Source organism: Myotis davidii, unplaced genomic scaffold, assembly GCF_000327345.1.
Source record: "Myotis davidii unplaced genomic scaffold, ASM32734v1 scaffold855, whole genome shotgun sequence".
NCBI classification, from domain to species: domain Eukaryota; kingdom Metazoa; phylum Chordata; class Mammalia; order Chiroptera; family Vespertilionidae; genus Myotis; species Myotis davidii.
Window position 1 is genome coordinate 163,933 of NW_006286978.1, and position 12,318 is coordinate 176,250.

Consider the following 12,318-nt stretch of genomic DNA (forward strand, 5'->3'; position numbering starts at 1 on the left):
CCCTCCACCCTACTCCAAGACCATGAGAACCAGCGAGTCTTCGACATGCTCGGAAGGAAATGCTGGGTGAGCTGGGGACCTCCTGGCCCTTCCTGTCTTTCTCCCTTTCCTCCTCTTCCTCTCCTCATTTTCCTCCTCCTCCTCTTCCGCATCCTCCCTCTCTTCTTATTTCCTCCCCTTCCTCTCTCCTCATCTTCCCCAATCTCCTCCTTCTCTTTTTCCCCCTCCTACGGTCCCTCTCCATCATCTCATCTCCTAGAATCCACTTACCCCCATTCATCAATACCAGGAAGATCTTCATGTCTATTCACTTTCTCTCTGGTTGTGGCTCTTCCTTCGGGACCACACCAGCCATGGGCAATGGAGGACCAAGTCTGGTTCCCAGACTCTCTGGTTGCCCCCTCCCAGACTCCACTGAACCCCGCTCTCCCCTCCCAGACATTGGCCACTGCAGTTATTCAACTGTACATGGCGATGCCCCCTGGAGCCGAGCGCTGGACCAAGAAGCATTGTGGGGCTGTGTGCTTTGTGAAGGATAACCCCCAGAAGTCCTACTTCATCCGCCTTTACAGCCTTCAGGTGATCCCCGCCCTCCCCTGCTGCACATGCAAACCCATTTTCAACCCGCAAACCTAGATCTGTGTCCTCAGCCCTGAGCTCTCGGCAGATCAGTGAACCCTTGGACCCCAGAACCAAAGACTTCATCCAGATGTCAAATCTGGTTTGCCTTTCTAAGTCTGTGATGATTGACCCTAGAGTCTCCATTTCAATGTCTATAACCCCCACATATTAGTATACTGCCTAAGTCTAATCTGTTCCATAAACTCCCCTAACCCCAAAAGTGAGCACTATATTTTTTTCTGAAACTCAAATCTACTCTAAATCAACATTTTGGGCCCCAGAAATCCCCCATCAAAACTCCTGAACCTCAGATGTTTAGCTCCTAAGTCATAAACCTATGACCCCAAAACCACAAACCTGAATATGCCAAAATCTGTCCTTTTAACCCCATAGCATGGACCCCAGAATTCCTGAATCTGTTCCACACGCTCCCAACCTGATCTTCCGTGGCATATATCCCAAATTCATCCTTCTAAACCCATAAAGATGAACCCAGCATACCCACATTAATATCCCAGAGCAATCAAATACTAACTAAACTCTTAAGCCATAACTCTGTTCTTCAAACCTCAAATTGCACATACCTTGCCTGAAACCCTCCCCACAAATTCCCAAGTCTGTATGTCTGAACCTCAGCTCTCAACCCCAGCTCCCAATACTGGAGCCCTGCCTGCCCAAATGAAGGCCTTCATAAGGGGGGTATGGGGTGGAATCTAGAATGGGCTCAGTTTCCTAGCCTGGAGTCCCAAATCCTCAAATTCAGGCCCCCAAGTCCCACATCTAGGGCCCCAAACCCCAAATCCAAATCTCTCACTATGTTGTCTAACTCCCATGCTGTAACCCAACCTTCCACATCTTGACCCCTAGACCCCCAACTCTCTGATGCTGAGTTAGAAATATCCAAATCAGATCCCAGGGCTCCAAATTTGGACACCATGTACCCTGCCCACATAACAGAGACCTGCCACCCAGGGCACACCTCAGTGCCAGTGTGTTCTCCTCCTCTCCAGACAGGCCTGTTACTCTGGGAACAGGAGCTATACTCACAGCTGGTTTACTCCACTCCCACCTCCTTCTTCCACACCTTTGCTGGAGATGTAAGTGACCACCTGACCTCTGGGCCTCACTTGGGATGTGTGTGCGGGTTATGGGGAAGGGATGGGTGTCCTGGAAGGCTGCTGACCCCACGGTGTGCGCAGGACTGCCAAGTGGGGCTGAACTTTGCAGATCAGAGCGAGGCCCAGGCCTTCCAGGCCCTGGTGCAGGAGAAGATACAGAAAAGGAATCAGAGGCAAAGTGGAGGTGAGGAGGCCTTCGGGGAGGAAAGGAGGTTGGGCTGAGGTGAATGCAAGAGTGGGGAGCTGTAAAAGCCCCTCTCATGGTTCTGGTTCCTAGTCTATCTGTCTCTCTACAGACAGACGCCCGCTACCTACACCACCAGCACCAGTCAATGAAGGTGAGTCCTCTATTGCAAGTAAGGATAATAAGAGGCTAGCACAGGAACCCGTGGCAAGGTTGTCAGAGCTTTCTACCCATTCCATCTTCCCAGAGAGAAGAGGAGGGTTCCCACCCCTGCCCTCGCACCCAGGTGGAGACCAAGGGGGTGAGTGCTAATTCTTCCTTGTCTCTGGATGGACAGGTGGGTCGGTGGGTGAGTAATTTGGTGGGTGCAGAAATAAGTGGGTGATTGAGTGGGTGGATGAATGTATGGATGTGTGGGTGGAAGGATTGGTGGTGGATAGATGGTTGAGTAAGGGGATAAATTGATGGGAGGATGAAAATGTAGATAGATATATAGATGTATAAGAGGGTATAATAATGCATAGGTGAATTGCTAAGTGGATAAGTGGATGAATGGATGGAGGGATGATTTAGTAAATTAATGAATGAGTGAATGAATGACCTGAACAGTGAACAAATGAAAAAGTGATATAAAATTTCAATCAACAAAGAAATCAATGATTGAATGAATGAATGAATGAAAAAATAATTTAAAAAATTAATTAGTTAATAAGCCAGTGAATGAATGAGTCAATACTTAAGTGATAAGTATGAGTGACTGAATAAATAATTGAATCAGTGAATGTATGAATGGTTTTTGGGAACCACCCATTCACTTCTCCATAAACCCTCCTTGAATCCCTCACCCACTCCCTCCATGACCATCAAACATACACAGAGATTTCCCCAAACAGTCTTTCTCTCGCCCCTATACTTTGGTTGGTGGGTAAGTGGGTCAATGGTTTAGTCACTCTATTTCCCCACAGGCCCAGCAGCTGGATCACTGTCCCTGGGGATGGGGACAGTGGACATCCAGAACCCGGACATCACGAGTTCACGATACCGTGGGCTTCCGGTACCTGGCCCTGGCCCAGTTGATAAGAAACGCTCAGGGAAGAAAAAGATCAGAAAGGCTGATATTGGTGCACCTAGTGGATTCAAGTGAGAACCTTTCTCCATAGGGCCCACAGATTCCTGGGAGGGGGGCAGATGAGCTAAGTGGATGAAAGGATGGGCATATGCTGGGGGGTGGGGAGTGGGTAGATGAGTGGATGGGTGGGTGGGTGCAAGGCCAGGAATAGGGAGAGGCAAGTGAGACACCAAGGTTGCAAAATTTTCAGGGTCATGCAAGTTCAATTCATGCCTGAGAGTGAGTGCCTCCTTAAATTTTGTACCCTAGGCGTCTCACTTGCCTCCCTCACCTGGGTGGCAGGTCTCTGTTATGTGGGCAGGGAACATGGGTGGGCTGGAGGGTGAGTAGGTGGGTGGGTAGATAAATAGATAAATGAATGAATGAATGAATGAATGGGAGGAGAATAAATGGATAGGTGGTTGGGTGGATGGGAGGATGGGTAAATGGAAAGTGGGGATAAAAGGGTGGATCTATAGGCTGATTGGTTCACAGACAAGGTGGATGGGGATGGATAGATGGCCAGAATTGTGGATGAATGAACAGTTCAATGGATAACTGGACAGAAGTGTGTGGTTGAATGGAGACAAATGAGTGGGTGAATGGAAAGGTGAGCCCATGGATAGATGGATAGGTGGATGGACAAGTGTGTGTGAGGACAGATTATTGGGCAAATGGATAAACAGATGTGTGTAGGCAGATAAGTGGAGAGACAAATATGGATCAGTAGTCTGACAGGTGAATGGGGATGGCTAGTTGGACAAATGGATGGTGGATAGATGGTGGAAATAGGATGAAATGGGTAGATGGGCACCATAAACTATGGACCCCTTCTAATTCCATAACTACTGTTTCCACTCATTCACTCATTCATTCACTTATGGCTCATTTGTTAATTCTGGTCCCTCTGGGCAAAAGATGGCAGGAGGGCTTCACTGGGGTCTCCTCCCCTCCCCTAGACATGTCAGCCACGTGGGGTGGGACCCCCAGAATGGATTTGACGTGAGTAACTCCAAAGTCCCCTGGCCCCTCTTCAGCTCCCACCTACCCTTCCATAGTCCAGCGATCAGACCTACCTCCAGACCCTCCCCTTCCCACAGCCCTCTCAGCTCCCGCTCTGGGGTGGACCCGATGACAATCCATGTCCCTTCCCTGCCCACCTTATTCACCCACTCCTGCCCCTGACCTTTTCCTTCGGGGCAGGTCAACAACCTGGACCCGGATCTGCGGAGCCTGTTCTCTAGGGCAGGAATCAGTGAGGCCCAGCTCACCGATGCTGAGACCTCCAAACTTATCTATGACTTCATTGAGGATCAGGGCGGGCTGGAAGCTGTGCGGCAGGAGATGAGGCGCCAGGGTGAGTCCCTTCTTCTGGACACCCCCTTCTTCTCCAACCCTGGTGGCTGATTTCCAGAAGTAATCACTTAGTCTTCTGGAAACCCTCTACTGCTACAATTGGGAGTTGGTCAGTTGGGTACCCATTAAAAAATTTTTTTTATTGATTTCAGAGAGGAAGGGAGAGGGAGAGAGAGAGAAACATCAATGATGAGAGAGAATCATTGATTGGCTACCTCCTGCAGGCCTCACACTGGGGATGTGCCCGCAACCTGGGCATATGCCCTTGACCAGAATCAAACCTGGGACCCTTTAGTCCACAGGCTGACGCTCTATCCACTGAGCGAAACCAGCTAGGGCTCAGGTACCCAATTTACAAATGAGTGAAACAGGCTTGGAAGAAAACTATAATAATAGCTATGTGTTATTTCCGCCCTCAGAGCCGCTTCCACCACCCCCACCGCCATCCCGAGGAGGGAACCAGCCCCCCCGGCCCCCAACTGTGGGGAGTAACAAGGGTCGTTCTGGTCCACTGCCCCCTGTACCTTTGGGAGGTGTGCCGCCGCCACCACCACCAACTCCTCGGGGACCCCCACCTCCGGGCCGAGGGGGCCCTCCACCGCCACCCCCTCCAGCCACAGGACGTTCTGGGCCACCACCCCCTCCGCTCCCTGGAGCTGGGGGTCTATCCATGCCACCACCACCCCCTCCGCTCCCTGGAGCTGGGGGTTCACCCATGCCACCACCACCACCTCCACCACCACCACCACCCAGCTCTGGGGATGTGCCAGTGCCTCCTCCAGTCCCTCCTACTCTGGGGACTGTGGGGGGCCTGGCCCCTGTTGGAGGTCGGGGTGCCCTTTTGGATCAAATCCGGCAGGGAATTCAGCTGAACAAGGTGAGAACCAGCAGGATGAAGGACTGGGAGCCTGGGATTCTGGGTTGTACTGTGCAAATAAGGATGTTAGGGGACTGGGGCTGAAACTGATGGGGGTCCCAGGCTTGTGGAGTTCAGTGACAGGGTTGGGAGGTTGATGTGGAGAGGTGGGCTTGGAGCCTTGAAGGGGACTGGAAGGGGTGGGGAGAAATGCTCTCACAGGCCCTGAGCCCTCTGTGCTGGACCCTGCTTGCTGCAGACCCCTGGAGCCTCAGAAAGTTCTGCGCTGCAGCCACCACCTCAGAGCTCCGAGGGGCTGGTGGGTGCCCTGATGCACGTAATGCAGAAGAGAAGCAAAGCCATCCACTCCTCAGGTGAGAGTCTACCCTCCCCTGCCACTTGCAGGCGGCCCTCTCTGGAGTCCAACCTGCCAGGACAGTGAAGTGACCCTGCTTCCCATGGCTAGTGTTGGCCTAAAAACAACCCCAACAGTCTCCATCAATAGTAGTATTAGCCTCATCTGTTGATGATAGTGATAAGGTGGATCTTGTATTAGTCTCTCTTTTTTTTTAAATCTTTTTTATTGATTTCAGAGAGGAAAGAAGAGGGAGAGAGAGAGAGATAGAAACATCAATGATGAGAGAGAATCATCTATCGGCTGCCTGCTGCATGGGGTGCGAGCCTGCAACCCAGGCATGTGTCCTGACCAGGAATTGAACTGTGACCTCCCGGTTCATAGGTTGACGCTCAGCCACTGAGCTACACTGGCAGAGCTCAGTCTCCTTTGTGACAATGTTAATGTTGTCATTATGTAACAATAGTATAAGTAAGTCTATCTTTGACAATAATATTAACATTAATGACAAGGTATGTCCACATTATTAACATCAATCCCATTTGTTCAGTAGTGTTAACATTAGCCCACTCTGTTATGATAATATTAGAGGCCTGGTGCACGAATTTGTGCATGGGTGAGGTCCCTCTACCTGGTCTGTGGTCTGGGCCGATCGGGGCCGATTGGGCTGGCCAACCAGGAGGAAGGACCTGAGGAGGTTGGCTGGCCACAGGAGGTTGGCTGTGGGAGAGCATTGCCCACCAGGGGGGCAGCTCCTGCATTGAGTGTCTACCCCCTGGTGGTCAGTGTGTTGTCATAGCTACTGGTCAACCGGTTGAGTGGTTGACCCGTCATAATGGTCGCTTAGGCTTTTATATATAGAGATTAGAAAGAACCCCATCTTTGACACCCTACCTCTATGTGTCAATAGATTAACAGTAACTATGTGATAGTATTATAACTAACCCAATCTTTTTGTAATAATGTTAATAGGAATCCCTTAGTGTGTCAACAATATTGTTACATGACAATTATGTGAGGATAATATGGAGTTCAACCTATTAGGTGACAATAATATAATTAACTCCAATTTGGACAATAATATTAACATTCATCCCAGAGTGTATTCACAAGATTAACATGAATCCATTATATGACAATCTTCTATCTATATCTCTATATATAAAAGCCTAAGTGCCGAAACCGGTTTGGCTCAGTGGATAGAGCGTCGGCCTGCGGACTGGGGGGTCCCAGGTTCGATTCCGGTCAGGGGCATGTGCCTGGCGTTAACTTGTGCATGTACGAGACATATAAAGCTCTTGCTGGCACCAATCGCATGGGTATGTTTTGATCTGTCATTGTCGATTGTGAATTTGGTTGTTTGTGTTGACATTCTGAAGCTGAAAGAAAGCAGGTCATCGACAGAATATTTATAAAAGGCTAAGTCTACAATGTCTCAGTGTTGTGCCGCATGCAATCCATCGGCCATAGTACAAATGAGTTTAAAGTGCTGTAGTGTTTGGGATGTTTCAGACCTAACATAATCAAGGCTGAAGTATTAACAGGATCTGCGGAAGGAGAGGTTGTTCTAATTCCAAGAATTGATTTGTCCCCATCTGACACTGGCCTCCCATATAAATTAATTCAAAGACAGTTTCCTGTGATGTCAGCATTTGCGATGACTATTAATAAATCACAAGGACAAACTCTAGACAGGGTAGGAATATTCCTACCTGAACCCGTTTTTGGACATGGTCAGTTATATGTTGCTTTCTCTCAAGTTCGAAGAGTGTGTCACATTAAAGTTAAAGTTGTAAATACTTCTTCACAAGGGAAATTAGTCAAGCACTCTGAAAGTGTTTTTACTCTTAATGTGGTGTACAGGGAGTTATTAGAATAAGCTTAATCAATTTATCAGTCATTGTTTTTATCAATGCTGTTATATTAGGTTGTTATTTATTTATTGATTGATTTATATATTATTTTCATTATTTTACTAATTTTCTTTAATCTCTGACACTTCTATTATAAAGAAAAGGCAAATATTTCTTGTAATTAATGTCCTTTCAATTTGCACAAATCTGTGCACTGGGCCACTAGTATTATAATAAACTCCATATATTTTGGAGTTAATATATTATTAACTCCATTATGTGTCAACAATATTAACCTGCTGTGAAACAATAATATTGTAATTTAGTCCACTTTTGCTAATATTTAAATTCACCCCATTAAGTGACAAGCCTGTTAATGTTAACCCTTTGTGTGACAAGAATATCCCAACTAACCATACATTTTTGACAATAATATTAACTTAAACTCCAACTGGAACCCAGACCCCAACTATATCTTGTCCCAAACAGAAACCCTAATTCTCTCTCCTCTGAGGGGGCCTCATGCTTAGCCCCAGACCTAACTTCCTCACAGGAGACTTCAGCCCCCCAGGACCCTGAGTCCTGAGTTCTTAATCCCTAGGAACCCCCCTCTCCAGGGCTTGTGAACCCTCCTGCCCATCTGAGTTCCACTCTTTCTGTTCCCCTCCAGACGAAGGGGAGGACCAGGCCGGTGATGACGACGAGGACGACGAATGGGATGACTAGGTCACCACCATCCCCACCTGTTCTGCACCTGATCCCCTGGCAGCTGTTGCTTACAGCCTTCTCTCTGCTTCCAGGGCCCCAAGGCCCATTTCTTCTCTACCAACCCCTCCAATGCTGTAATCTCTGACTGACTCCCAGTCGCCTTAGCAATAGCCCCTTTTTATACAAAATTTCTCAGCTCTCAGTCAAGGATTTTAAAATAAAAATAAAATAACTGTCTTTTTGTTTCTCTAAATCTCAGTTTGTTTATATTCCAAATGTGGGAATTTTGGGTTCTTTTCTCCCAAAGTACCTTTTATTCATCTATCCTATTTTTTAAACTTACTTTTTAATTTATTTTTATTATTGAAAGTATTACATATATCTCCCCCTTTAAAAAATATTTTTTGCCCTAGCTGGTTTGGCTCAGTGGATAGAGCGTTGGCCTGCAGCCTGAAGGGTTCCCAGGTTTGATTCCGGTCAAGGGCACATGCCCAGGTTGTGTTGATCAGCTGACTCCTGCATGTCCCACAGAATCAAATTGTGATCTCCTGGTTCATAGGTCAACGCTCAACCGCTGAGCCACTCTAGCCAGGCCACATATGTCCCCTTTTTTCCCATTGACCCCCTCCACCCTGCCCCCCGCTCCCCCACTCATCTATCCTATTTCATTTATTTAGCTTTACACATACATTCCTTCACTTGTTTCCTCAGTCATTTAACCTGTGTTTCTTTGTTTCCTTCTGCCCTTTTTTCTTCCCACAGATATTTATTGTCAGGCACTACTTTAGAGTCTGGGATAAAGCAGTGGGAAAAATCGACAAAAATTCTTGCCCTAGTGGGGCTGACATTCTAGAGGAGGAGACAGACAAGAAAGAAGGAATAAAATAGAAACAAAAGATAGTTACAGACCATGATAAGTGCTGTGTGCTGAGGGGAAATAACATTCAGACATGGTGTTCAGGGAAAGCCACTTGGAGGAGGTGACAGTTATGCTGAACCTAAAGGCAAAGGAGTCAACCAGGTGAATATTTGGGGGAAGGGCATTCCAGGCAGAAGGAACAGCTAGTGCAAAGCCCCCAAAGTGGGGAAGAGCTTGGCATGGGGCTGGGTGTGGTAAACGAGTGGGAGAGTTCTTTATTCATTCACTTATTTTTTAAAAACTGTTCAATCAACACAATACTAGATCAAGAGAGTTCTCAATGGTCAGACTTCCCCACTCTCCAAGCACACAACTCACATAGGATCCTAATGGGCAGAATCCCCTCTTTTTTTTCTGCAATAGGGTTTTTATTATTTGTAACAGGCACAATTATTTTAAGTTAATAAATTTTTATTTAAGGAGTTTCACATGTTCTGAGTCCTTCCACTGCCTTAGTTCCTCCAAAGTTTGAGTCTTAATCATCTTAATCCTTTTTTTGCTCAATCCAGTTGTAATTTCAGTCAGTCCTATATAACAGGAATAGAGATGATCATGTGATCACAAACTGTATGGTCACTAGCAACCCGGAAGAATTACCTAGACAAAGGACATCAAGGCTCCAGAGATCTAAGACAGCTATAGTAAAATCTCATTGATTACCAATGGCTATTACAAAATCACATATAGCTTGTGTTATATTTAGAGTGGAAAATAGAGAATACCCCTCTTAGTATTAAAATTTGGTTCTGCCCAGTACCCAGTGTAAAACAAGTCCTCGCCAATGGCAATGGAAGAGGCCATCAGAGAGATCTGCTGTAGAACCCAGGCAAGATGCCACACCTCTGAGTCTCAGTTTTCTTATCTATACAATGGGGGTCACAACATGTAACAAATTTCCAACTGGGAGCCCACTGGGCCACCCCTCCTCTTCCTCCTCCAGGACTTGCCCTCCAGAATACTTGTTTTGGGAATGTATCTATAGAAAAAACTGGAAAGGAACAGGGAAACATTGTGTCTAGGGAGTTTTTTCCTTTTAAAATTCCTTTAACATATTTTTAAAGTTTTAAGTAAAAAAAAAAAAAAAGATCATACTTTAAACCACTCTCATGGGTTGGACAGGTCTCTTGGACTTCAGGGAGTGGGAGGGAACTGCCTGCCCCAGGAGACGGGGAGCCTGTGAGGACTAACATCAGTCTCTGTTCTAGATGGAATTAGGGAAGGAAGGGGAATGTATGGTGGGACTTATGCTGTTGACTATTCCACTTATGGCAAGCAGGGGCTGATGGAACCTGTCATTTCTCCAAACAGCTCACAGCTGGACTGACAGACAGAATCCTATATAATAAACACTTAATATGCTAAGTGTCCAACCGTTTGTTCAATCATTTGACCAGTCGCTATGACATGCACTGACCACCAGGAGCAGACGCTCTGACCGGTAGGTTAGCTTGCTGCTGGGGTCCGGCTGATGGGGACTGGGTGAGATGGGCCGGATACACCCTGGAGCCCTCCTGAGGTCCCTCTCTGGCTGGCCAACCTCCTGTGGTCCCTCCCCGGTCGATCATGCAATCTAGGACCCCTTGGGGGATGTTGGAGAGCCAATTTCAGCCTGATCCCCGCAGGCCAGGCCGAGGGACCCCACTGGTGCATGAATCCGTGCACTGGGCCTCTAGTAACCTTATAACTGTATAACCATATAACTGGTTGACTACATAACTCATGGACCGACAAAGAGAGGGGCAATTTCAGGAACTGACATAAGGTTTTCTGATGCTGTGCAGTACTGAATAGCTAACAATTACAGCCCACCTGGGACTGACTGGGGCTGGTGTTCTGACAGTGTAGAAGACTGGAAGCCTCCAGAGAGACTGACATGCTGGATGACTCCTGACCCATGGATGTGGTGGGTGGAAGATGACCATTGCTAGGAATCACACCTGGCCAGAGGGAGTAGCAGTTTCTGGATGTTACTCTGCCTGGTGATGTGTAAAGGAGGGCTACGCTGGGGAGACTTCAGGCTGGCTGATGAACAGATCTGTGGCCCTCTGATAGGCAGCTGTCTCTGGTGACTGATTGTCTGCCCTGACCAAATTACAGCATGTTTGACAGATCATGTACTCAGTTGGATGCTGAGCATGGCTACCTGGCTGATCTACAATATGATGAAGGGCAGACAGAATGGGTCACAAGCCAGCTGACCAAGAAAGAGCAGTGTAGCTGCCTGAGTTGATGACTGTATGAGGTTAGAATCACAGTTGCCCAGCCCTAGACAGTTTGGCTCAGTGGATAGAGTGTTGGCCTGAGGACCAAAGGGTCCTGGGTTCGATTCTGGTCAATCGCATGTACCTTGGTGTACCTTGGTTGCAGGCTCCTTCCCAGCCCAGGCCTTGGTCAGGGTGTGTGCAGGAGGCAACGAATCGATGTGTTTCTCTGACATCAATGTTTCTGTCTTTCCTTCTCTCTTCCACTCTCTCTAAAAGATCAATGGAAAAATATCCTTGGGTAAGGATGAACAAACAAACAAAAAACAACAAAGAATCACAGTTGCCCTAATGGGTGACTGTCCAATGGGAGGCATGCCTCCCTGAAAAAGGACAGACTGCTGACCCACTGACAGGTGGCTTGGAGGCTTAATGCTACCTTTAGTTTCTGTGACTATTTGCTCTGAGAGAATAAACTACCTGATCATGGTCGGAATGAGGGGGGAATGACAGTCATTTGACAACTGATGGTGGATAGTGTGACTGCCTGACAGGGTTACATGAGATGCTGACAATGCCAGCCAGGCCTGACCTAATGGCAGCCTGCCCGAGGGCATGACGTGTCTGGGGCTTCCTGAGTGGGGAGTGAGATGACTTCCCCAGGGAGATTCAGAGCAGGTGCCAGTGCAAGGATAGCCAGAGAAATCGCTGCTTGAGTGACTGCCAGCGAAGGAGGGTCAGGGACCGGCTGGGGCAGTGACAGGCTCACGAGCCGTGTGGCTGTTAGTAAGCAGAGCATGTCCGCCTCTAGGGACTTGCCGCTGGCGGGGGTGGGGGAGTGCAGGCGGATGGCTGCTGCTGGTGACTGATGGTGTGAATGGCACGCATGGCAGGCGTGGTCTGATAGGCAGCTGTGATGAGACTCATTGTGCCATTTGAGTCGGGACTGATCCTGAGACCGTAGGCGGGGAGTCACGATCTGCTCGGGCTTAAAACGTGATGGGCTGCCCCGGGGGTGGTAATTGGGGGTCTGACAGCA

General features: G+C 47.9%; 1 protein-coding gene across 1 annotated transcript in view; it reads left to right on the forward strand.

Annotated features, from left to right (window-relative positions):
* WAS (Wiskott-Aldrich syndrome) overlaps window positions 1-8,412 on the forward strand; it is a 9,037-nt gene extending 625 nt beyond the window's left edge. Inside the window, 12 exon segments of the mRNA XM_006758865.2 lie at window positions 1-66; window positions 439-579; window positions 1,632-1,718; window positions 1,821-1,923; window positions 2,036-2,077; window positions 2,171-2,224; window positions 2,889-3,063; window positions 3,991-4,033; window positions 4,235-4,388; window positions 4,807-5,264; window positions 5,503-5,617; window positions 8,122-8,412. The exon segment at window positions 1-66 is cut by the window's left edge and continues 22 nt beyond it. Coding sequence (XP_006758928.2) covers window positions 1-66; window positions 439-579; window positions 1,632-1,718; window positions 1,821-1,923; window positions 2,036-2,077; window positions 2,171-2,224; window positions 2,889-3,063; window positions 3,991-4,033; window positions 4,235-4,388; window positions 4,807-5,264; window positions 5,503-5,617; window positions 8,122-8,177 — 1,494 coding nt within the window. The 3' untranslated portion in view covers window positions 8,178-8,412.
* Window positions 8,413-12,318: the final 3,906 nt, after the last annotated feature.